General features: G+C 42.8%; 1 protein-coding gene across 6 annotated transcripts in view; it reads left to right on the top strand.

Annotated features, from left to right (window-relative positions):
* ERCC6L2 (ERCC excision repair 6 like 2) overlaps positions 1-27,081 on the top strand; it is a 59,004-nt gene that overhangs the window by 6,190 nt on the left and 25,733 nt on the right. For all 6 annotated transcript variants that reach the window (XM_053408265.1, XM_053408266.1, XM_053408268.1 and 3 more), the window contains 11 exons: positions 3,135-3,254; positions 4,362-4,555; positions 6,342-6,503; positions 6,898-7,105; positions 9,011-9,151; positions 14,652-14,765; positions 15,094-15,213; positions 19,386-19,457; positions 20,834-20,979; positions 24,810-24,905; positions 25,013-25,112. In XM_053408265.1, coding sequence (XP_053264240.1) covers positions 3,135-3,254; positions 4,362-4,555; positions 6,342-6,503; positions 6,898-7,105; positions 9,011-9,151; positions 14,652-14,765; positions 15,094-15,213; positions 19,386-19,457; positions 20,834-20,979; positions 24,810-24,905; positions 25,013-25,112 — 1,473 coding nt within the window. The remainder of the gene's footprint in view (positions 1-3,134; positions 3,255-4,361; positions 4,556-6,341; positions 6,504-6,897; positions 7,106-9,010; positions 9,152-14,651; positions 14,766-15,093; positions 15,214-19,385; positions 19,458-20,833; positions 20,980-24,809; positions 24,906-25,012; positions 25,113-27,081) is intronic.

Raw genomic sequence — 27,081 nt, 5'->3', positions numbered from 1 at the left:
CGCTAGGGGCTGCCATCTCTGTTTGCTCTGCTCATCAAGCCCTCTTACCCCTTTGTCAACCCCCTCCTTCATACCTGGCCAACCCTTTACACCTGACCCTTAGCATCTCAGCTATGTCTTTGCCTATCCACCCCACTTTGGTGAAATTCAACATTGTGTTTAGTCTGTGCCAAGTATTGCAGCTTGTCGGGTGGAACGATCACCCTTTCCTCTCCAGAGGGGGAGGACAGGGGCGAAAAACCCATTGCGTGAACTTGTGAGGACAACTAAATTTCTCCTGCCCCTTGATTTGTTCTGCTTCTTAGTATTGTGTTTGTCTGTAGCTGCTTTGATAATATTTATACCTAGGTTTCATAATTAGATAATTAACGAAACGAAACTTAGTAAGCCACAGCCACGTCCCGCCCCCCCCCCCCAGTTTTTCTCTCCTCGGTTGTGAGGCCTTTAGATGCTTCAGGTGTTTAAAAAACCCCTCTAGAAAGAATTAAGCTAATGATATTAATGAGAAAGTTGGGAGTCCATTCTTCTGTCCTGACCATGATATTTGATAAACCTGGAAGGCAAACAGATGGTGAGACTGGAGTGAGGTCTTTAATTTTCCAGAATTGTCACAAAGTGGGAAATAACTTAAGACAGTGATCATGAGTATACAGTCTCTACGCTTCCTTTTAAAAACAAGGCTGACTTCCTCTTGCTTTTTTTATATTGCCTGTTGGGGAATTTTATTACACTCTTTCCCAGACACTGGTATATACCACTGATTACAAAATGACAGTATGTGAGGAAAGATAGACTGTAAAAATGCTTTCTTGTCAGCGCGGGGAAGGAAGCCTGCAACATTATTTTCTCAGAATGGCAATTCATTCTTTCACTCCAAGGATGAAATAGCACTCTGCTGTGTGAGACATCCAGGGATTAAACTCCAGACTGGTTTTATTCTACAGCTTCTTTCCATAATTTACCACTTTCTCTTTTTTTAAAAAAAAGTTTCCATGCATGGCTTGCCACCTATTTTGTGTGTCATTATACTTGATAATAGCAGTGGTTCATGATGAGAACCAGGAATCCAATTAGAAGCATCTTTTTCACAACAGTTTGAATTTCATTGTAAGCTGGAAGTGGATATGTGGACGAATATTTTCTTTTCTTTTTAAAAGTATTTTTCATGGAATTTTATCCACATTACCCAAATAAAATAAAACTTCATGAGACAAAAAACCAAGCTGAATCCAAACCAAGGCTGGCATGGGATATTACATTTACAAGAAGAAATGATAAAGCTGGTTAATGGATGAATATTTTAAACTTGCCTGTTTTTTTTCATCCTGGTCACCTAGCTGAACAGTAAAATTCTGGTTTAAGCAGGACTACTTTGTGAATGTGATTAAAGTAATATTGACTTTTAATTCTACAACAAGCTAAGGGCATCATTGCATGTAACTAAATTAGTGAAATCAAAGCAAGTGCTGCAAATTGACTTATACGGATCATTTTCTGTGCCTACATGGTTCTCTTTATAGCAAGGGTGGGGAATCTGTGATGCTTGATCTATTTTTGGGTTCTAGCTCCTATCTACCCCAGCCAGTGTGGCCAAGGGTCAAGGATGATAGGTGCTGCAATCCACCATCTGGAGGGCTACTGTTTGCTACCCTTTATTTATATGCTGCCCATTCTATCTTGGGACTTACATTAGAACTGGGCCTCTGGTGGCTCCAGATGCCCTGGCTCTGATTCTGCCCAGGAAGAATAAGTCCTGTGTATCAATAAATGGAGTGAGATTCTCCTGGCAGAAGAGGTTGGACTCCCTGTTACACTTGCCAGCACAAATTACTTGCATTGGTTGTCAGGAGGACTCTCCTTTCTGCAGCCCGCACATTGCCGGCTAAGACCCTACCTGCCCACGAACTGTCTCGCTAGAGTGGTGCATGCTCTAGTTATCTCACGCTTGGACTACTGCAACGCGCTCTACGTGGGGCTACCTTTGAAGGTGACCCGGAAACTGCAATTAATCCAGAATGCGGCAGCTAGACTGGTGACTGGGAGTGGCCGCCGGGACCACATAACACCGGTTCTGAGAGATCTGCATTGGCTCCCAGTACGTTTCCGAGCACAATTCAAAGTGTTGGTGCTGACCTTTAAAGCCCTAAACGGCCTTGGTCCTGTATACCTGAAGGAGCGTCTCCACCCCCATCGTTCAGCCCGGACACTGAGATCCAGCGCCGAGGGCCTTCTTGCGGTTGTACTGTTTTTAACACTGATTGGGAGCCGCCCAGAGTGGCTGGGGAAACTCAGCCAGATGGGCGGGGTATAAATAATAAATTATTATTATTATTATTATTTTAGGAAGGGCTAGTTGGCACATGTTTCCTCATCTTGAGAGCTGGAGACTCTGTGACAGATGAAGAGTGTTTTGGGTCCCTTTCCTTGCCTAGCTTTGGGATGCTGTATTTAGTTGCAGCAGTGGGGCTGGCTGAGGTTCTGTTGAGATTCCTTGTCTTTGGAGTCCTGAGGCAATGTATCTATATGAGTTCTGAGAAAACACGTCTTAGCAAACTATCTTTCCCATTTGTTGTGAATCTTAACTGCTTGTTTGTGGAAAAGGCCATTTCACCAGCTGTAAAGGTAAAGGTAAAGGTACCCCTGCCCGTACGGGCCAGTCTTGACAGACTCTGGGGTTGTGCGCCCATCTCACTCAAGAGGCCGGGGGCCAGCGCTGTCCAGAGACACTTCCGGGTCACGTGGCCAGCGTGACAAGCTGCATCTGGCGAGCCAGCGCAGCACACGGAACGCCGTTTACCTTCCCGCTGGTAAGCAGTCCCTATTTATCTACTTGCACCCGGGGTGCTTTCGAACTGCTAGGTTGGCAGGCGCTGGGACCGAGCAGCGGGAGCGCACCCCGCCGCGGGGATTCGAACCGCCGACCTTTCGATCGGCAAACCCTAGGCGCTGAGGCTTTTACCCACAGCGCCACCCGCGTCCCTCTTCTGAACCATCATCAAATTCCTACTTGTTCCCACAGTCCTTTTGATATGCGAACAGAGCTATGTAGTCTTCCGCTGTGCATCAGAGTTTTGTTCGGAGTGCAATTTGGTTATTATTTTCTCTTAAACACTTCAGCTTGCGTTTCTTTCTAGGTTATTTCCTTTTTGGCCGCAGTGCTGCACAAAAAGGGGACACGTGCAGATATTGAAAATAACATGCCTGAATTTTTGCGAAGAACTATGAAAAAAGACATGCCGTCTGCTCCAAAGAAAGTAAGCTTAGGGGCATCTTGAAGATACAACAATACAAACCATTTTTAAATGGAGTTATGCTTTATGTATGTGAGGTTCTATGGACCACAGTTACACAGCGTGACCCCCGCAATATGTTATAGAATGTGGTGGTGGTGGTGGTTGGTGGCATGGAGAACTCTGGTCCATAGGCTTCTTCTTCTCCTGGGATAATTGAAGGACCATTTGCTGACCCTTCCAGTAGCTTGGAGAATAATTAGCTTGCCTGGAAAACATTTTTTGTGACCCCAATAGAGCCTAAGCAATCTCAACAGGCTTCAGATAATTTAAGTGGGCTCTTGGTTCCTAACAAGCAGCTGAAGGGGGGATATGTTTCACTTCCCCATTAATATACAGGGGGATGCTTCCACCTTCTTGCCTCTGTACTTCTCACCTGTAGTTGGGCTGGCCTTCACCATGACACTTCTAGGTTCTGCTTCCTGGCCTACCTTTAGTTCCTGCCTCTTTCTTAGTCAGCTGTGTTAAAATCCCTAGGTGCTTGGTAACAGGACGCAGACAGATCTTCCTTCCCTGCTTTGAGAGGGTGACTTTCCAAGGTTGATATAAATTAAAAACAGTGGATTTTGAATATTCCACCTCCATCACCACCCAGAGTCCTCTCTCAAAGTTTGCTTGTCACCAGATTTTGGCTAGGAGCCAACTGACACTCTTTGACTGTCGGCATTCCCTTGCCATCTGTTCTTCCCCTCGTCTTGGGGATTTTCCAGGTTTGCTCCAAGTAGGCATGCTTAAAACTTGCATATTCCTGAGCAAAAATGGGGAGGGGGTGTTCCGTCAACTGGCAGGCCTCCATATGGGCTGCTTCAGGCCTCAAGGGATTCAAATTACATAAACTTGCCATAGAAACAAGATGGTGGCTACATTGAAAGAAACTCTTCTGGCTGGGTCTTAATGAGCTTGAAGGACCTTTTTTTCTGGATTCCTCTCACTGTGCTGTGCCCAGGCAGCTGTAAAGCATAGGATAGCATAGGAATATTAACAGTGTGGGGGTTTTGTACTCAGACGCAGCTTGTATGTATTCAGCACTTTGTATCTGGTTCAGAAACCACATCACATTCTTCTTTCCAGCCTTTCCTGATTGTGGCACCCCTTTCTGTCCTGTATAATTGGAAAGATGAATTGGATACCTGGGGCTATTTCAAGGTGATAGTTCTGCATGGCAATAGAAAGGACTATGAAATGAGTCGAATCAAGCAGGGGAAATGTGAAGTTGCACTAACAACATATGAAACCCTTCGCCTTTGTTTGGATGACCTTAACAGGTAACACAATTCTAAAAACTACCTCTACTGCAGACAATGAGTGTGGGGTTGTTGTTGTTGTTGTTGTTGTTGTTGTTGTTACAACATCCTAAAGGTACTCTTGCAAACCCAGGACACTGAATGCTTGAAACCTTTGGGAGAAATAAGAGAAAATGCATTGAGCATATATATTGTGGCTGTAATCCTATGCACACAAGTTGTCAGTGGTTCCATTGCAAACTGTGGGACTTAATTTCCAATTAAACATGCATAGGAGAATGAAAATGTCTTCAACTGCATTGCAGAAATATATGCGTAAAGGGGAAATGGCCAAATTTTTGCTTGGAGTGGAGAAATACTTCTCTAGTGTTTTTTAATTGCAACTAGTGACATTTGATGAAGTCTGGGGCAGGGAACATTTTGGCAACCACCAGTCAGTGGGAGGGTGTAGAGGAAAGGGCTGTAGCCAAAAACACCACTCTCACTCTAGGCAAGCTTCAGTAATGCAATAGAACTGTGATATTTCTGAAATGTGAAACATTTAGCGCTTTTATTAAATGCTAGCCCTGTTTCTTCATGTAATTTTGAAAACTTTATTCAATAGACTGAGCACCAACCCTAACCTCTCTCTTAAAGTATGAATCACTCTGAAATGATTTCTTGCTGGATGGCAAATAATGTATTGTACTTGGTTTAATCTCCCGACCATCAGTTCTAAGTCATTCCGAATTGGTGCAATCAAATGTTATCTAGCTGTGCCTGTAGCTGTTAAGTTATGGCTCTTATGGACTTCTTTGGATAATTACAAAATCCCAGCTGAAAGTTATATTCAGTTTCTCTCCCTGTCTCCCTTCAGAGATATATCCTTTCTCCCTAATACAGAAATCAGTTCTTTTCTCTTGCTGTTTGTAAGGAGTGTCAAGAATTTCTCTGTAGGTACAAGTAAGTAGGAAAGTCTGGTCACAGTCAGTTGGCACAACCCAGTCAGATGGGTGGCAAGCAAGCAAATAAATTATCTATCTATCATCTCTATCTATCTATCTATCTATCTATCTATTCCCAGGGAAAGACAAGCCAGGTCTCTCTGATCAAGCCAGATACCTGGGCATCTCCAAATGGGCCCTGCTGGCTGACCTAAGACCATATTAGTTGTTCTGCAAGCTTGCAAGTACCATACTTCACTTGGCACCAGTTCTCTGAGGCGTGGACAATGTTGACTTAAAAGGCCCTTATCCAGTTCTGTCAGTACTGACATCTGTGCTGGAGGGAATGTCAGTGGGTGCTTCTCTCTGAGAAAACCAAACATGCTATGTCCACAGGCCAAGGAGGCTCAAGGGAGAGATTGAATCCCATGAGTGGAATGGTCTGTATTTTCCCCTTATCTGTTTCTTCTTCAAGCTTGTATGAGGGGCTGGGTTTGGGGGGTCATCATCGTCATCCATATAATTTATTACCACCAAATTTCTGAGGGTAGTGGAATAGCCAAAAGGGGGTTTGTAGGGAAAGTGAGGTATGTGGGGCTTGAGCCATGACAAACATGTAATATGGAGCATAGATGGGAGGGAGTACATTGAAACTTTTTTTTTTAACTTTTCAGCTACATTTAAAAAAAAACTTGCTGTATTTTTTATCCCCCCTCCTTTTTTTGTTTTGATACTCTGTACTCTCATTCTCCCAGAACCATGGAAAGTTCAGTCTTGAGTGTCATTGTTTTGCATAATATGGGAAACCTCATTGGCAAGAGCTTATGAAATAATATATTTGGAGGATTTAGGGAGACTCTCATAATTTCTGGTTGTTTTCCCAGCTTAGAGTGGTCGGCTGTCATTGTAGATGAAGTGCATAGAATCAAGAATCCGAAATCGCAAATAACCCAGACCATGAAGGCGCTAAAGTGCAAGGTTCGATTGGGACTTACTGGGACGATTCTGCAGAACAACATGAAGGAACTTTGGTGTGTCATGGACTGGTAAGCACAATAAAAGTGAACCTTGCAAGTATAGGTTGAATGCTGATTCACTGTTGATGCCATTCTATTATTTATCTACATGCACAGATAGTGTTTTTGCACAGTGTTTTAGTTATGGCAAGACCAGTATTATAAATGCTCCAATATTACATTTCAGTCCATCTTAGGGGTACATCCTCGGGTACCTAGAAAATGAACGTATTTAAAAGTATGCATTGGAATTTAGTTAGCCAGGAGCTGGAACACAACAGCAGACAGAGAATCTGGATCTTTGGTTGTAGAATCCTACTGGATATGTGAGTGCTGGAGTGACACACAAGAAATCACAGCAGATGGAAGAAAGAGGTCACAACAAGAATGACAATATGTCTACTGATTTTTTCCTGTCTCTTAGGGCTGTACCGGGACTTTTGGGTAACGAAGCACGATTCAAGAAGGAATTTTCTGATCCAGTAGAACATGGTCAGAGGCACACTGCAACCAAAAGAGAACTAGCAACAGGTCGAAAAGCAATGCAGAGGCTAGCTCAGAAAATATCTCGCTACTTCTTAAGGCGTACAAAAGCTCTTATAAATGATCAGTTGCCCAAGAAGGAGGACAGAGTAAGAATGATCAGCTACAATAAATTTGCCTATAGCTTTTCAATGTGGATTTAATGAAATTTGGCGCTGTGGTGTAAACCACTGAGCCTTGGGCTTGCCGATCAGAAGGTCGGTGGTTTGAATCCCCACGACTGGGTGAGCTCCCGTTGCTCGGTCCCAGCTCCTGCCAACCTAGCAGTTCAAAAGCACGTCAAAGTGCAAGTAGATAAATAAGTACTGCTCTGGCAGGAAGGTAAACAGTGTTTCCGTGCTTCTCTGGTTTCACCAGAAGTGGCTTGGTCATGCTGGGCGCATGAACTGGAAAAAAACTGTGGACAAACGTTGGCTCCCTCAGCCAGTAAAGCAAGATGAGCGCCACAACCCCAGAGTCGTTCGCGACTGGACTTAACTGTCAGGGGTCCTTTACCTTTACCTTACCTTGTAGACATCTGGGGTGTGTGGGAGATCCACCCTGTCTTTTGCATGTGGGAATGCACATGCCCAGCGGTGTTTGTGCACTGGACTGGGGCTGTGAGGTGCAGTTATGGGAAATCCATTTGCTGTTAGCGGTACTCTGCAAATACATAAGCATGAATGGGTCTAGAGAAGGACTGAATCGTCTCCTTGATTGCTAAAATGTTTTTTTTCTAGTAATTCTAGTATTGTGAGTCAGTGTAAGGAAAGGATCAAATACTTCTGTTAAGCAATATTGTTTTTGTCATTTGCAATTTTTCTCAATATGGGACTTTCCACAGACAAATGATTTTTCACATCTAACCTTTCATATTTTGTCCAGAATTTGTAATTACAAGCCCAAATAACCCCCATAGCTCAGTCTGCAAGCTTAACGTCTTCAGTTCCCATGCAAAAAATTGTTAATGGTCCGGAGTTCTGAAGATGTATTCATTTAAAAGACTAGTGAGAGGCTTTTTGCTCTCATACTTTCTTTTCTTCTGATAAATGCATGTAAAAACCTAATTGAATTGTTAAATGGAAAAAGACTGCCTGGGCTTGGCATCACCATCGTGAAAGAGTGCGTGCATTTCACTTGTCTTGCCTTGTACGTTGAGCATAAGAGTATATTTTAGAGAATACACAATCACACATACTTTTAATAAAGATGCACATTTGTCTGCTGCTTTTCCTTCCTTATTTATACCTACCTTTTAGCCAAAGCCTGTAATAATACAGTCTAAACTGGGCTTTCTAAAGAGAAGATTAACAGCAATGCCACTCGGTTGCCTTTAATCTTGCAGCTTTCATTTCATTTCATTCTCTTGATAATGTGAGTATATGTTCAAGATACTTTTGGATTATTATAGCACAGCATGGTGCTGCTGCTTTGTGGGTGGCCTAAATTCAGGAGTGATCCTGGGATTTCTGCATCCTGCTGGTTGAGACCAAAAGATGTCATGGAGATGCCACCCATGGTCTTTGAGAGGAAGGATAAAGTTTGTCATCCCACTGTACAGAGCCCCTCCCTCCTACATCAGCAATTCAGAATGTCAATGGATATCTAAAGAGCTGGCTGTTTCCCTTTATCCCCTTTGTCCGCGTTAGTGTTCTGCAATAGTATGTGCCAGGAAATGGCAAAATAGATCTTTTAAGAGCTTCGAAATCTTTGTAGCCTTACACTGATGCATTTTGAGTCCTTTCCCCTCACATACTGGTTGCAGATTGAGAAGGATTGCCACAATTTAACTTTCATATTCGTAACAGATTGTGTCATTTAAATCTAAGATATTAGCCAATGACACCCCCCCTTTTATATGGTGCCAAAGTTTGCAACATTGCAACAACAATGAAACATCGCGTTGAGTTGGTCTGTGCCTGTCACAATCATTATCTTCTTGCAATTGTTCATAATAGCTTAACATTTTTATTTGTGGTGTTTTCTTCCCCCCGTTTTGCATTTTATCCTGCCAGATGGTTTATTGTTCTCTGACCGAGTTCCAGAGAGCTGTGTATAAGACTGTGCTGGAGACAGAGGATGTGCAGTTGGTGCTGCGAGCAGGGGAGCCGTGCAGCTGCAACAGCGGTCGCAAAAGGAAATATTGCTGCTACAAAGTAAGATGTTTGGACATGTTTGATTGTATTGCCAAGTAGCCTTCTGCAATGTGCATCTGGTGCACTCTGCTTCCATGCTGACTTTTCATGGATCTGAAAGTGGGGCACAGACGATGGATACAATGTGGCATAAAATTCACTTACTCATCCCTCTGGCAGTCTAGGTTTTTGGATTCCCAGTACAGTGGTACCTCTGGTTGTGAATGGGATCCGTTCCGGAGCCCTGTTCGCAACCCGAGCAGAATGCAACATGCGTCTGCGCGTGCACAGGTCGTGATTTGCTGCTTTAGCGCATGCATGTGACGTCATTTTGAGTGCGCATGCGTGGGCGGTGAAACCCGGAAGTAACCCATTCTGTTACTTCCGGGTCGCCGCCGAATGCAACCTGAAAATGCTCAACCTGAAGCATATTTAACCCAAGGTATGACTGTACAGTGGTACCTCGGGTTAAGTACTTAATTCGTTCCGGAGGTCCATACTTAACCTGAAACTGTTCTTAACCTGAAGCACCACTTTAGCTAATGGGGCCTCCCGCTGCTGCTGTGCCACCGCTGCACGATTTCTGTTCTCATCCTGTAGCAAAGTTCTTAACCTGAGGTAATATTTCTGGGTTAGCGGAGTCTGTAACCTGAAGCGTCTGTAACCTGAAGCGTATGTAACCTAAGGTACCACTGTACTTTCTTTTACCACTGACTTTTCTTCTTTCTATTTGGATTTCATAAGCATTGAGGTTGAGTTACTCAAAAAGTCATCATTAAATAGCCAAAACATGTTGTTGTTGTTAGACTTGTTAGTCTTAGGCAGGGGTGGAGGAAGGGGGGGTGCGGTGGGTGCAGTCCTCACTGGGTGTCACCACTGGGGGGCGGTGACAAAATGCCAGGCGTCACTCAATGTGGGGCCTATAGCGTGCCCGAGCCACGCGTCTCTCATGCGGTGGCTTGGGTGCCCGCAGTCTCCACGCTGCCCAAACGGTCCGCCCGCTGCCTCCACTGTAGGGCGACTGAGTAGGAGGAGAAAGGCAGATTCCTCGGAGGCCCTGTGGTTTGCCCCACCCCTGTGGTCAGCTCACCCCACCCCTGTGGGTGCCAACCCAGGCACCCATAGGGGAGGCTTCCTCCACCGCTGGTCTTAGGTTTGGCATTTAAAGTATTCAGGAACACCCTTTCAGACTTAATTTTTGATACCACACAAACTTTTACAGGTTTACACTGGAGCCTGCTTCTTCAGATGCAAGTGTAGATTGGCTGGCTACAAGTGAATGTCACCATTATTAGTTACACATATAAGGCATTAATGGAACAGTGTGGGAAGCAGCAACTTGGGGCGTGAGGTAGGGGAACTAGGGGTCATGATGTTCAAAAGCAGTTGCATGTGCTTAGGCTCAAATCAGAAATAATGCCAAATTATGGTTTGCCAGCTGAGAATAGTTTTGTGGGCTCAGGAGCTCTTTCCACTGCTTCTCAACTTCCTGGCTTTCTTAGTCCATAGCTTGCAGACTTCCACTTTCGACAGAATGTGGTTGGTGCCTCGACCCATGGCTTGAAGTGGGTTTGGAAACCATCGCTTCAAATTCTGGTTTAGAAGGGAGGTACTAATCATCGGTACATGTTAAAAAGCATGTTAAAAAGTACATGTTAAAAGTACATGTTAAAAAGCAGAGACATCACCTTGCCAACAAAGTTAAAGCTATGGTTTTCCCAGTAGTGATGTATGGAAGTGAGAGCTGGACCATAAAGAAGGCTGATCGCCGAAGAATTGATGCTTTTGAATTATGGTGCTGGAGGAGACTCTTGAGAGTCCCATGGACTGCAAGAAGATCAAACCTCTCCATTCTGAAGGAAATCAGCCCTGAGTGCTCACTGGAAGGACAGATCCTGAAGCTGAGGCTCCAGTACTTTGGCCACCTCATGAGAAGAGAAGGCTCCCTGGAAAAGACCCTGATGTTGGGAAAGATGGAGGGCACAAGGAGAAGGGGACGACAGAGGACGAGATGGTGGGACAGTGTTCTCGAAGCTACCAGCATGAGTTTGACTAAACTGCGGGAAGCAGTGGAAGACAGGAGTGCCTGGCGTGCTCTGGTCCAGGGGGTCACAAAGTTTCGGACATGACTAGACGACTAAACAATAACAACAACAATCATCGGTTGCCCATTTAGGTGTCATGGCAAAACTGCTGATAAAATGAGGGAGGGTGTCTGCTGAGCAGGCTTCCAGTTGCCAAACCGAGACTTGGTGTTTCAGGCACGTTGAGCCTTTGTTTCACGTAGGGTTAAGGGACTAAGCCGTGTAGGTTTTGAAGATTACTTCCACTGCCTGTGGTCTTTTTGCACTAATACAAACATTTCCTTTACACGATTCTCTTTGTTCTATTATAAACCTTTGTGGTGGATGGTTTCTTTGCATTTGTGCTCTCATGACTGGCTTCAGCCAAAACAGCTGACTTAAAAATAAAATAAAATAAAGCCCCACAAATAGACAAGGGTTGAAGAATAAAATTGTAAAACATTGTTATGTATGCTGTACTTTTTCAGCAGCCTTGGTAAAATAGTAGTAAGCAGACAACATGTAGAAAATAATTGATGAAAACACTTCTGGAAAAGAATACCTAGAGAGATCCTTTTTCCTTGAATATTAATTTGTTCCCTGAGTGACTTTTTTGTGGTGCAAAATCACATTGGACTGATCTGCTGGCTGATATTTGTTCATATATCTGTACCCTTAAAATATTCCAGATGATCTGAAGTTATCCATAAAGCAGGCTAGTCAGTTACTTTTTAAAATATGGCAAAATAGAGGAGAAGATGGGGAGGATAGTGAATGTTTTGTGACATGTTCTAGAAGTTATATTGCTAAATCATGGTATATGAAAGAATAGCTTTACTATTGCTGTTCTCGTGAGATTCATAAAATGCACGGTCTTAATTTTTTGTCATGTTTACCTCAGTGGAACTACCACAGAGTAAATGGTCAGTGAATCATCACCTAAAAATCAGCCAGGCATGGCCGGGAAAGTAGTTATTTGATATAGGTGCTGATGTCATTGCTGGTACACTAAGAAGCTGTTGGTTTATACTTTCTGAGTTGTTTTAGGTTAAATATGTTTTAGATGTATGAGAAACAACACCCTGAATCCTAAGCATACGTAGTTTGGCATTAATTCCCTTGGGAGTAAGTCTGTGTATGTGGGTGGCGCTGTGGTCTAAACCAGTGTTTTTCAACCTTTTTTGGGCAAAGGCACACTTGTTTCATGAAAAAAATCACGAGGCACACCACCATTAGAAAATGTTAAAAAATTTAACTCTGTGCCTATATTGACTATATATAAAGTAATTCTCTTGAATAGGAATCAAATAAACACAAAGGAAGTATTTTATACTTTATTATGAAATAGTAAGTAAACAGAAATATGAAAAATTATAAAATACTTTATTCAGTGCGCAACCTGGGCCTGTTTGGCTGAACACAAAGCTGATATTCTGGCTGGAATCAAAGAAAGACACACACGTAGCTCTTCGTAAACAGCTCTCAGTCTCTCTCTGTATTTAGTTTTTATAGCAATCATGCTTGAAAAGCTCATCTCACACAGATATGTAGTGGAAAATGGGAGCAATGTCAAAATAGCTTTGTTTGCCAGAAGGGGGAACTCCTTGGCAGTATCCAACCAAAAACTGTCCAAAGGTAGATCAGCAAATCTTAGCTTGAAACCATGATTTTGTCTCAGTTCAGTTAGTTCCTCCTGCTCCTGTAAAGTCATGTCCTTTCCACCAACTGATGCTGAGCTATAAGGGTCCCTAACCCAGTCAAGGCATTCAGTGGAGACTGAAGAGAAATAAAATGACAACTTCTCCGGTCCTCCTGGTGACTCGAGTCGCGACGTCTTCTTCTCTCTGCTGCTGCGCACACTGTGCTCGGGCGGGAGGAAGGAAGTTGGAAGATGATGTCCTACTGTGATAGGTCCAGGCTGGAGTCTGGACCAATCACAGCCCGGACATCAGAAAAGTGGAGGATGTCCCCCTGAGGGTTTTTCAATTTTTCCCACGGCACACCAGGCAACATCTTGCGGCACACTAGTGTGCCACGGAACAGTGGTTGAAAAACACTGGTCTAAACCACAGAGCCTAAGAATTGCTGATCAGAAGGTCGCGGTTCGAATCCCCGCGATGGGGTGAACTCCTGTTGCTCGATCCCAGCTCCTGCCCACTTAGCAGTTTGAAAGCACGTCAGAGTACAAGTAGATAAATAGGTACTGCTCCGTCGGGAAGGTAAACGGTGTTTCCGTGCGCTGCTCTAGTTCGCCAGAAGCGGCTTAGTCATGCTGGCCACATGGCCCGGAAGCTGTCTGCAGACAAACGCCGGCTCCCTCGGCCTATAGAGTGAGATGAGCGCTCAATCCTAAAGTCGTCCACGACTGGACCTAACGGTCAGGAGTACCTTTCCCTTACCTTTAAATCTATGTAAGATCATAGCCTAACTTTCCTCTAAAGAAAGCAATGAGTGTTAACAATTGTGATAAATGGGGTACAATCCCTCAGGGAAGACTCCAGCATGGAAATGAAACACTGGGGTGAGAGAACCTTTCCCAGGCCTGCGGCAGCCATGAACCCTAAATTGGCCTCATTTCCAATTTAGGGAAATTGAGGTTAAAAGGTAAATTCTGCTTGAAGTTGCACCTGCAGCTTTATTTCCTTGCATCTTTATTTGGTATTCAGATCTCCCGAGATTGGATGACACCAATAAGCAGAAGCGTTAGAATTCCAGTATTTATAGTCTGAGAGTCAGAGAGATTTGTGCCACCCTGTGTATCGCCCTCTTCCACGCACTGACAGAGCTACTCAGTTATGATTGGCAACAGGAATAGCCAACAAGTTGTGGTCATTCCGCTCTTTTGCAATTAATAGGCACACATGCCATATTACTGTGTCTGGCTATAAAGCCAAACCAGGCAATCAGAAACGTAAAGTGCTTAAACGTTGTTGTTTAGTCGTGTCCGACTCTTCGTGACCCCCTGGACCAGAGCATGCCAGGCACTCGTGTCTTCAACTGCCTCCCACAGTTTGGTCAAACTCATGCTGGTAGCTTCGAGAACACTGTCCAACCATCCCGTCTTCTGCCATCCCCTTCTCCTTGTGCCCTCCATCTTTCCCAACATCAGGGTCTTTTCCAGGAAGTCTTCTCTTGAGGTGGCCAAAGTATTGGAGCCTCAGCTTCAGGATCTGTCCTTCCAGTGAGCACTCAGGGCTGATTTCCTTCAGAATGGATAGGTTTGATCTGAGCAGTAAAATGGGAGGTTCTGCACTGTCTGCATTCTTTTCAATGTCGTGCTTTCAAAAATTCCTGTCAGTTGCATGCAAAGTAGATGCACAAGGTGGTTGAGAGTGGCCTGTACCACTTCCAAGTGCAGGTGGGAACAGTACCATTTTTGAAAATTCTGCCAAAGCTTCCTGCCTTGAGCTCCCTTGAGCTTCTCTTCTCCTTTCTAATTTTTTTATATATTTCTGCAGACAAATGCTCATGGCGAAACAATGCGGGCACTGTATTTCAGTTACCTGACGGTCCTTCGTAAGATTGCTAACCATGCTGCACTGTTACAAACGAACCACACAAGCAAACAGCAGGTCAGTCTCCTTGAACCCACAATATTTTGAGGAAAAACTTAATGGCTAAATTACATTGCTTTTCCCATTTTGATGTTTTGTTAATTGTTCATACTGTTGAAAATTATTTCAGTCATATTCAGCTCATATTCAGCAAACACAGTACTAATTCCTATAGCTTTTAATCTATTTTTCAACCCTTAAAGTTTGTCGGATCATCTTGCTTGGTTTCTTCCCCTGCTCCTGTAACTGTTGAAAAAGTGTTTTCGATTTCTTCTTATGCCCAGGATGTTAATTATAGATTTGCCAAATTTTATCCTCCTTCTGCACAATTTGTGTTTCCTTTCAGGAAGCCTACATCACAAGGGTGTGCAGCCAAGTGTTTTCCAAATTTCCTGATTTTGTGAAGCTTAGCAAAGATGCAGCCTTTGAAACCATTTCTGATCCAAAGTATAGTGGGAAAATGAAGGTAAATATATGAAGGGATGGAAGTATACATTATGTGGCAAAAAATAGTTGGTATTAGCTTTCATTTAGCATGCATGGTTTCTTTAAGATAAAGGTCCACTGTTTACATTTCCATTACCATGTAATTCCATGAAATTTGAATTTTCTGCATATTTCATTGTTATTCCACAAATACGTTGATGCAAAATTATTGCTACCAGTACAAGAAATTGAGTTTCTGTGCAAACAAATGTACCATCAATGTGCATGTTGAATCTCTTGTGGATCAGGTTGTGTATATATTGAATTTGCCTATTTCCACCCTAACTTCATTGCAGGTAAGATGTCTGGAAAGAAATAGACCAGAGCACACATGGAAAAGAATGAACCTTCTTCTCCATGTAATCAGGTCCCTGGTTTTACAGTCTTCAGCATTTTTATAATCTATACTTTACTACTGCAGATGCACTTTAAAAAATGAAAATAGTAAGACACCAGTAAAATAAAGGCTTTAATCAGATATTGTTGCCCTCAGGAGATTCGTTCTAATTTTAAACAGTCTGCCAAGCTGCAGCTAAGAAAAGGTTATGAAAATATTGCAAAGACAGCTTTTAAAATTATATTTTACTTCAAAAGCTCAACTGTTTTAATTCTGGGGTTTTTAACATATAAAAAGGCAGGCATAACCTATATCAATAAACCACTAGGTAAGGTAAAGGTACCCCTGCCCGTACGGGCCAGTCTTGACAGACTCTAGGGTTGTGCGCCCATCTCACTCAAGAGGCCGGGGGCCAGCGCTGTCCGGAGACACTTCCGGGTCACGTGGCCAGCGTGACATCACTGCTCTGGTGAGCCAGAGCCGCACACGGAAACGCCGTTTACCTTCCCGCTAGTAAGCGGTCCCTATTTATCTACTTGCACCCGGGGGTGCTTTCGAACTGCTAGGTTGGCAGGCGCTGAGACCGAACAACGGGAGTGCACCCCGCCGCGGGGATTCGAACCGCCGACCTTTCGATCGGCAAGCCCTAGGCACTGAGGCTTTTACCCACAGCGCCACCCGCGTCCCATAATAAACCACTACGGCTGAGAAATTGAGCAAGAGTGAAAGAGCTGGCTGAATAGCTATGGCAGTAAGAAGGTGGGGTTTGGGATTTTTACTTTTTATTGCATCAACTTGTGCAGTTTCCAAAGTATTTCAGCTCTGCCATGCCCCTGCTTTTGTTCATCCACAGAGCATCAAGGATAACTTCTGTGTGAAAAAACACAGGAGGCATCTGACATGCCATTACTGGGCACCACTTAGTGTTTTTTCCTGAAATAAGACTGTTAAAGTGTCCTGCTGATCAGGCCAGTCGCTTGTCCAGCATGCTGGTCTCACAGTGGCCAATCAGATGCCTATGGGAAGCCCCAGAGCAGGAACTGAGAGCAATATACTCTTCCCATTGGTGATGCCCAACAACCAGTACAGTGGTACCTTGGTTTGCAACCGTTTTGGATTACAACCACGTCAAACCCAGAAGTGTGTGTCCCTTTTTTTTGATTACAACCCCCTTTCTTTTCTTTTTTTGGAGACCCCATTGGCGAAAGCATGCCTAGGGTTACAACCTGTTTTGGTTTACAACTGGACCTCCGGAACAGATTATGGTTGTAAACCAAGGTACCACTGTATTCAGAAGTAGGCTAGGTTGAGAGGTAGTGACTGGCCTAGTGGGCTTTATGCCTGAATAGGCATTTGAACCCTGGTCTCCCAGGTCTTAGTCCAACATTCTAACCACGACACCGCATTGGTTCTCTATTTGTGTCATTCTGCTTATCCTTTAGGCTTTGGGCATTCTGGGTTCATATAGTTTTCCTATTCAGTCTTAGCTATTTCTTCCTCGCCTTTCTTCTGATCTGCCCTGTGGAATAATTAAATACCTACCATGCTGTGGAGTCCTTCTAAATTCCAAGATGACATGACATTGGTTTATTTTCTTTCAGCAAAGTGGATTTGTTTTCAGGATACCCATTTGGGAATTAATTATGTGAGCATATTTGTTCTCCTCACTTTCTTCCCTGGTTGTTTTGTAGGTAAACTCATTTTACCCTTTAATTTGACCTCCTTGTACCTAAGAAAATAAAATTGGAGTCTGAAATGGCAGGACTTAATTATTTTTTTACCCATTAAAACCATCCAGTTTTGACAATTTCTAATTGAATTGAAAACCAAAGCTCTCCAAATATTTCCAATTCGTGCCTCTTCAATTCACCGTGAAATTGGATGATTGGGCCTACAGTGTGGGTTATGAACAGTACGATTGCTGCTTTGTATTCAAGATTTTATCTGCCATTATAGAATTAATCAGATAAGTCTCCTCTTGTCATTTGGAATGTTTTGCTTTCAGGAAAATCTGTACAAATTAAGAGGTTAAGTATTTATCACTGAACCAATAGCATTGTTTAAATATTTATTGCCCATTGGGAATAGGCTACTGACATTGGACAGAAAAATTCCTCTTTCCCCTTTTGTGTCGTGCTTCTGCGCGGTGCTCTGGAATCACTGTTTGCCAGATGTGGACATGCTCCTTTGGAGAATAACAGTATCACTGTTATACAGAATGCTCTGGATTATTTGCTTCCCTACCAGAAGAGCATTGTGTGTGGGCGGATTATTGGCATCTCAAGGTCTGTGCAAAGTCTGGGAAGCCACAACCTACTGTAAACAGACCAACAGAGGACACTGGGAGCGGGGAAAGGCATACAGCTGGCTGATTATTATGAGAAGCCAAGTTCCAAGAAGTTCTGAACTTGGATGTTGTACAGCAGGCTTAAAAGGGGGTTGGCTCACTTCAGGGTGACTATTATACTCTGGGTTTTTAGAAAAATGTCATCGTGTGGTCATGGCCTTGTAGATTAAGGCTATCACATGCTGGGCAGCTACAATGCTACAAATATGTGATTTGCCATCCTTGCATTGTGTTTGCATTCAGATCACACCTCCTGCACTGTTTCGTGAATTTTCTTTTATAGCTGTTTTAACCAAAGCCATGCGTTATCTGTACATTTTGTAAAATGTTTATTTTATACATGTTTAAATGAGTGCGTGCGCACATCTGTATCTCTGATCATTTGAGATCTTCCTATGGAGCAATCCAAACAAAAGACTCACTGGCGTAAATGGTGGTTGGAATAGGCGCGTCTCCAGCAGAACAAGTTGGGTCTGGGGTCTGTCAGGAGCTTGTCCTACACTCGAGTAGGACCCTGGCAGAGACACATGCCTGACTGGCATGTTCTCTCCCTGCTGGTCGGGAGCTTCAAAAGCTTTCTTCAGCCCGAACATCACAGCGACCAATGCCAACAGACACCGGCACACTTAGGGATCTGCAGAGTCTTTGCAGCTTGTGTAACAGACCTCAGCAACTCAGCATTTTGGCTAATCTACTTTATTTACATATAAATACACACAGAGCACTGCAACATGGCTCCCTCTCTCTCTAGCATCAGACAGCATAGAGAAAGAACAAAGGACAATAGTCCCACTTCATGTAACACAGTAACACAAACATCCTGTCTGCGTCACTTCCCGTCAAAACATACACTGTCATGTGATAGACAAAAATCCCACAACTGCAATCATGGAGCAGGAATTCTAACAGGCTCACCTGGGGTTAGGCCAGCTGGGGTCCCTCATCCTGGCTCAGCTGGCGATACACTGGTGTAAGCCTTTCATTCTAGCACAGCCGCAGCTCGCCTGGGGCAAGTTCCACAAACGGGGCATTCTGGGGGAGTGGCAGCGGACAAACCATAGTAAGGAGAGTTTTACCCCTATCTCAGTCAAATGCAACCCAGCATAAGTTACATTGGCAAATAGCATGGTGTAAAGCAAACACAATTTTAAAGGCTGGTTTTGCCTCTGATAGACTTGGGATGGTTCAGCTGGCGGTAGGCCTACTCCTTAACAGGGTTCGAAATACGGGAAGTTTACACCAGGATAATATATCCCAGCATAAATTGCACTGGCTTCCTGTCATTTGCATTGACCTGCTCATGTTTTTAGTTTGTATGAGGTCACTTCAAATCAGTTGACTTGTTTTTTCTTCTTCAGGATTTTGTGTTGTGTTTTTTAAACCCTCAACTTTGGAAAGTTGTAATATATGTGAAAGTATATTTTGCCTGAGGTTTATTCAATAATTCTTTTCTATGGTTTACTTCCAGGTCCTTCAGAAACTTTTAAATCACTTCAGAAAAAACAAAGATAAAGTGCTCCTTTTTTCCTTCTCAACCAAGGTGAGCTTCATCTGATTTGTAACAAAACTGACTATAGCTTTCTTTGTTATATGGTTAAAAACCAGCGTACTCTATTTAATACAACAATAAGTACTAGTACAGTTCAAATGATATAGAATAAAATGGTAAAAAAGGACCCCTGACAGTTAAGTCCAGTCGCGAACGACTCTGGGGTTGCAGTGCTCATCTCTCTTTACTGGCCGAGGGAGCTGACGTTTGTCCACAGACAGTTTTTCCGGGTCATGTGGCCAGCATGACTAAGCCGCTTCTGGCGAACCAGAGCAGCGCACAGAAACGCCGTTTGCCTTCCCGCTAGAGCGGTACCTATTTATCTACTTGTACTTTGACGTGCTTTCAAACTGCTAGCTTGGCTATTTTGTATTTTTATAGAAAGATAGAAAGTCCATGGTGGCCTAGTAGGTAAAAACAATTGATGTGTTTTGTAGGCTGTCATGCAAAATATTCCGAATAATGCTGTAATTTCTAGTTTTCCGTCTTCAAGAAGTAAAATGGGTAAATTCCAGACTTTGAACTTCTGGGCACTCTTCTAAGCAATGGGATAATAGTCTCTGTACGAGCTAATAGGGGCAACGTAAGAGAACATGGAACTGACTATAACTATGTATAGTAAAGCCTAAAGCACTGAATATATCTGCATCATCTGCTTACCGGTATAACTGAACCAGGAGCCATGATTCGTAAGCCAAGAACAAACCTTGTTCTTGTTTGGAGAAAGTCAAACCATGACACACACACCCCCAAACACTTTTGTGTAGGGAAAACTTGGGAGTATTTCCTCATACCCTGTAACGATCATACCTGTGGCTGTTCAGTTACATGCTCCCTTGTGCGCATGCGCACATAACAAAACAGATGCATGTACAATGATTATATTATGAAGTTTTAATGCTTTTCCTCAGTGGGACTTACTTCTGAGCAGAGATGTGGGTTATCCTGCGAAACTTTCTTGTCAGTGCCTAGGCCAAGCTGTCTTGCCTCTTTCTCTTATGTGTGAATTACTGCAACTGACTAATGGGGCTTGGGGAAATGGCACATGAGATAAGGCAGGATTGCCTGGATTGAATTAAAAAACGAATGTAAACATTATCTGAGTTCTCCATATCAAATTAATAGTTCGTTGCTTCCACTGGAAAAGCAACACACTGTTTAAACATACCACTGCACTAAATGGAAAATGGAAATGTTAAGTGTTTCTGCAAGTTAATTAAATATTTGTGATTCTATGACTTTGGAGAAAGAGTGATGGTAGGAAAACTCTGAGCTGTTACAGACCTTCAAGATACTTGATCTGCCGGTTTTATTGTGGTTCTTTTTAAATAGTACTAATTGCCTGGTCTCCCCACCTCTTCCACCAGTTGCTTGATGTTCTGGAGCAATATTGCATGGCATCTGGGCTAGATTACCGAAGACTCGATGGAAATACAAAAGCGGAGGAAAGGGTCAAGATAGTAAAAGAGTTCAACAGCATGGAAGAAGTTAACATTTGCCTCGTTTCTACAATGTAAGAAAATGCTGTGTCTGCTTTTGTCTAGGTAGTTAAGAGATTTATAGCAAATTTACTGCACTCCCACTTGATTGATCTTGCATTTTGTCACTTCCTTGGGAAGAAGCAATAACATTACTGTCTGCTGTTATAAGACTGGGAAGTAGACGGCATCAATCAAGACTATTAGGGTAGAAATGAGTCATATCCCTTACGTATTTCCATATTTCTTCGGTCTTCATCTTTGTCTACCCTTTCTGAGGATCACTTGAGATCGAAAATGACGAGTGATAATATTAAATAAATAAAAGCCCCCCCCTTTTTTTGTTCCCCTTTTGGAACCAGAATAATCTTGAATGCAGTTGTTTTTGAAAGCTACCATCCTCCGTTTCGTTTGAAAGAAATTAGTAGTGACATGCACAAATAGAAACTCAGAAATTCAGTTAAAAATTCAGTTATGGCCTCTGCTGTATTTAATGCTTAGAGTTAATCGGTCTATATTTTTCACTCGCCCTTCACAATATCACATCTCTGTTTACAAGATGCCATTTTGTTTGTCACTCACAAAGCCCCCAAAAAGAGACCATTCTGTTTTGCTGTATTTAATACCAATAGAGTATAATAGTCTTCAAGGCCTCCCACTTATAGGGCTAGTTTCAGACAGTAGCATTGGGTGATCATACCTGCTATTCTGTGGGGTGTTGTAGGCTGTTTAACATCTATATGAAATTGTTGGGAGATGGCATCAGAGGTTTGATGTCAGCAGTGTGCTGATGGTGCCTAGTTCTATTTTTAAGTTGCAATTGGATGTAATAATAACAATAATAACAATAATAACAATAATAACAATAATAACAATAATAACAATAATAATTTATTATTTATACCCCGCCCATCTGGCTGAGTTTCCCCAGCCACTCTGGGCGGCTCCCAATCAAGTGTTAAAAACAGTACAGCGTTAAATATTAAAAACTTCCCTGAACAGGGCTGCCTTAAGATGTCTTCTGAATGTAAGGTAGTTGTTTATCTCTTTGACATCTGATGGGAGGGTGTTCCACAGGGCAGGCGCTACTACCGAGAAGGCCCTCTGTCTGGTTCCCTGTCACTTGGCTTCTTGCAGTGAGGGAACCGCCAGAAGGCCCTCGGCGCTGGATTTCAGTGTCCGGGCTGAACGATGGGGGTGGAGACGCTCCTTCAGGTATACTGGACCGAGGCCGTCTAGGGCTTTAAAGGTCAGCACCAACACTTTGAATTGTGCTCGGAAACGTACTGGGAGCCAATGCAGATCTCTCAGAACTGGTGTTATGTGGTCCTGGCAGCCACTCCCAGTCACCAGTCTAGCTGCTGCATTCTGGATTAATTGCAGTTTCCGGGTCACCTTCAAAGGTAGCCCCACATAGAGCGCATGTAGTGGGGGAGCGCAGGCTGGCTGAGCACCAATAAGTTGAAGTTATGGCCTTGTGGGTTCTTTATAATTTATAGTTGGCTTCTAGGTGTGGGAACTGGAAAATTTGCCTGTTGTGTATAGGATTGTGCTCCCTCTGAAGGAGCAGGCAAATAAAGGTAAAGGTAAAGGACCCCTGGACGGTTAAGGCAACTATGGGGTTGCGGCACTCATCTCGCTTTTCAGGCCAAAGGAGTCAGTGTTTGTCCAGACAGCTTTCTGGGTCATGTGGCCAGCATGACTAAACCACTTCTGGCGCAACAGGACACTGTGACGGAAACCAAAGCACACAAAAACGCTGTTTACCTTCCCGCCGCAGCAGTACCTATTTATCTACTTGCACTGGTTCAAACTGCTAGGTTGGCATGAGCTGGGGCAGAGCAATGGGAGCTCACTCCGTCGTGAGGATTCAAACCGCCGACCTTCTGATCAGCAAGCCCAAGAGGCTAGGTGGTTTAGACCACAGCGCCACCCGCTCCCCCTAGCAGGCAAGTAGTCTGGGGGTGATCCTTGATCTGTCTTGTCGCTGAAGGGCCAAGTGTCCACAGAGGCTGGAAGCACCTTTTCATAACTTGGACTAGTACGCCATTTGTGGACATTCACGGACAGGGATGGTGTTGCCACAGTGACCCATGATGACTGGAAAGTACTGTTTGTAAGGCTGCCTTTAAGATTGGTCTGGAAGCTACAGCTGGTGTATAATGGGATGCTGGTGTATAATGGGATGCTGGGTACAATGGTATATAGTACCATTGTTAAAAGAGCTGCACTGGACTCCAGTTTGCTAGTGGGCTAAATAAACAGTTTTGATATTGGCCCACAAAGCCCTAAATGGCTTAGGACCAGGTTATCTGAAGGAACACTTCCTGCCCAGGCGCTAATGTCATTTACCAGGACTCTCCTTGTTGTGTCACAGACTGTAGAAGCTCATCTTACGGGGACCAGGGAGAGGACTATTTTATTTTATTTTATTATTTTGTGGCTCCCGCTCTTTGGAATAGGTTCCTCTGCAGAAATAAGGCATGCATCTACTGTGATGCAGTTTCAGGTCTGATTACTCATGCCATATCCCCAAGTTTCTTAAAACATTGGGCTGGCTGTTAAAGCTAGTATATTTATTTTATTGTTGTTCCTGTATTTTTAATGAATTTTATTGCAAACTGCTTTGAGATGTTATCCTAATAGGTGGTATATAGATATTTTAAGTAAACAAATAAAGTAATAATATTGTGTCAGGAAAAAATAAACCCAATTAAAAACCCGTAATTTTTCTCAACTACGTTTCTTTTGTTTTCTATTTTTAATTCCAATAACTTTTCTTAAAAGAGAAGACCTAAGGTATGGGGAGGGTATTTTTAGTTACTTGAGGTTATTTCCTGCCAATTGAAATGTAATAGGATTAATCACTGGAATTTGGTGGATTGGGTTCAAAGAGAGACTGCACACCCATGTGATGTTATTGATGTAATGTAAAATTCCTACAAAATGCTTCCGATTTCATCTTTGAAGCCTACCCAAAATTTGAGCTGCTTTATTTGTAAGGAAAATGTGTTCAATATGCAACTGTTGGAGAAAAAAATGCCACATTGACACATATAATTTGACTCCCTGGAATATACATGCAGGGTGACTTATCTCTGATCCAAGCAAAAACTCTGAGGATTTTAATGAAAGCAAGTCATCACATCTTGTCCATGGAACTTGTCAATATGGTTGAGGTTTAGCCAATTTATTTAAAAGAGTGTCTTCTTAATGGCTTGTTTTGGACTGTTTTCGATCTAGTTTATTAAGTGGTGGAAAAGAATTGTTGCAAGGAAAGTAGAAGCATAATGTTTTAAAAGTTTAGTAAGCCTCATTTCCTTGGAGTTTTTGAACCCAAGTGAACATAAATTGTGTCCTGTCCCTTCAAACTGAAGTACAGCACATTAGTTTAATTGAATGTGGCAAGCGACTTTTCCTGTAAATGGAAGAACGTAGTTAATGTAAACCTCTGCACCCCCTTCTTTCATCCTGTATAGCTTTGGGGAAGAATGAAAATGACCTTGAGGTATCTTGTACAAAACAACATAGTTGGAAAATGTACATTGTTTGTAGCGTAATAAATGTGAATGTCACTTTTCATCGCTGGTATTGTGAGATTATGGAAGATGATGGGACAGTAGCTCTATTGCACAGGAACAGTGAAACTGCAGTAAATTTGTTCGTTATGATGAGAGAAATGCTATTTGTGGTTTCTACTGAAAGCGGTATAGTTAGTGGCATTATTTATAGCCTTTTGGAAACTTGAGAACTTTCTGCCAGTTTGTCTAGGAAAAATGCTCGTAACAAATAATGCTACAAGTGGTGATCTCATTTAAAAAAAAACACATTTCTTCATCTCTTTTTTCCTTCTGTTGTTATAAAGGGCTGGTGGACTGGGGCTCAATTTTGTTGGTGCAAATATTGTCATACTGTTTGACCCAACATGGAACCCAGCGAATGATCTTCAAGCCATTGACAGGTACAGGCAACTTGCTAAAAACTGGTTATTTTGAAATATAGATGTTGCTTCTCTTTTTTTCCTTCTCTTTTCTTCTTCTTTTTGACCCTGGACTTTGGTTTTTTCAGAGCTTACAGGATTGGCCAATGCAGGGATGTGAAAGTATTTCGGCTCATCTCTTTGGGGACGGTGGAGGAGATGATGTACTTACGGCAGGTTTATAAACAGGTAAGGTTTTCACTGTGGTTTTGTTCACATTGCTGATTTTTTATATCAAATCACAGCACTTGTTAACCAGTTGTTTGTGTAAAAATTAAAGTTGACCGAATATAACGCAATCTTTATCTTTGCTTTATGGCTTTTAAGCTAATTTAATAATTCTCATATATAATTTAAACTCTTCCTAGAGCGAATATAACAAAAGAATATATACCAGGGTGCCTGAAATAAATGTTCACATTTAATTCATCATTAACTAGTAAAGGGCAACATTTATCATGGCAGAGGCATAAATAATAAAACACCTAAACACTTCTGACACGCCCCTTTATTTCTTAAGAAGCACCTAGTTCTTACAAGACTTATCAAGTTTCACATTCATTTATATCATTTGTGCCCATGCTTTTTGATTTTGAAGCATAAGTACATACATAATTGCTTTGCGTCACATTAATCTTCTTTATATACTTTTCTTTTCTCATTCCTCTTCTCTCTTTTCTTTGCTCCTTGCTTCACTTCCTTTGTAGTCTCTTGACTGTACAAATTTAGATTATAAGTTCATTAGGGCATGGAACCCTCTCCCTGCCTGTAGGTGTAGAGGACTCCCTGGTCCTGAATGGGGTAGCTGTGCCCATGAAGGACCAGGTGCGCAGCCTGGGAGTCATTCTGGACTCACAGCTGTCCATGGAGGCGCAGGTCAATTCTGTGTCCAGGGCAGCTGTTTATCAGCTCCATCTGGTATGCAGGCTGAGACCCTATCTGCCCACGGACTGTATCACCAGAGTGATGCATGGTCTAGTTATCTTTCGCTTGGACTGCTACAATGCGCTCTATGTGGGGCTACCTTTGAAGGTGACCTGGAAACTACAACTAATCCAGAATGCAGCAGCTGGATTGGTGACTGGGAGTGGCCGCCGAGACCACATAACACCGATCTTGAAAGAACTACACTGGCTCCCAGTACGTTTCCGAGCACAATTCAAAGTGTTGGTGCTGACCTTTAAAGCCCTAAACGGCCTCGGTCCAGTATACCTGAAGGAGCGTCTCCACCTGCATCGTTCTGCCCGGACCCTGAGGTCCAGCGTCGAGGGCCTTCTGGCAGTTCCCTCACTGCAAGAAGCCAAGTTACAGGGAACCAGGCAGAGGGCCTTCTCAGTAGTGGCACCCACCTTGTGGAACACCCTCCCACCAGATGTCAAAGAGAAAAACAACTACTAGACTTTTAGAAGACATCTGAAGGCAGCCCTGTTTAGGGAAGCTTTTAATGTTTAATAGATTATTGTATTTTAATATTCTGTTGGAAGCCGCCCAGAGTGGCTGGGGATTATTATTATTATTATTATTATTATTAATCACATTGTAAAACACTGTATACACTGGTGGTGCTCTATAAATAAGTTCCCTGATAAACATTAGAATTTTCTGACATTGTTCACTGGCCTTCTAAAACTTATCTTCTCACGGTTTGAGTTAGTTTGTTGTCTGAACCTGGGCTCTTCATTGATCTCTCTCCAGATGTATCACAAGCGGTAACCAAGGTTTATTCTTGGATTTACAGCTCATGGTTTGCCTGGAGAGCCACATCACTAAACCATGACCTAGCTTATGGCAAGAGGATCGGAGGAGGAGTGCAGCAGCTGTAATCTCCTCCACAGGGAACCTTATTATTGTGTGTTTGCACTAATGGGTTATGTATATTAAACTCCTTCAACGTTGAACTCCTTCTCTTGACACCTGGCTGATAAAATATTAAAATTAAAATAAGAATTACCCAAGAACCAACATTTAATGGTTTTAACAATACTGGGTTATATCCAACTAAGTCCTACTCAGAGCAGCAGATCCATTGAAACCTAGGGGCTTAAATTCATGAATTTTAGTGGATCTATGCTGAGTACAACTTAAAGATTCTGTGTGGAAATGAATTGTTCTCTACACAAATTGCAGCTAATATTCCTCTTGAAATAATTTGAAATAA

The sequence above is a fragment of the Podarcis raffonei genome, chromosome 11 (assembly GCF_027172205.1).
Source record: "Podarcis raffonei isolate rPodRaf1 chromosome 11, rPodRaf1.pri, whole genome shotgun sequence".
NCBI classification, from domain to species: domain Eukaryota; kingdom Metazoa; phylum Chordata; class Lepidosauria; order Squamata; family Lacertidae; genus Podarcis; species Podarcis raffonei.
The sequence above is the reverse complement of the archived record's forward strand: the minus strand, read 5'-3'. Positions and strand labels throughout refer to the sequence as shown.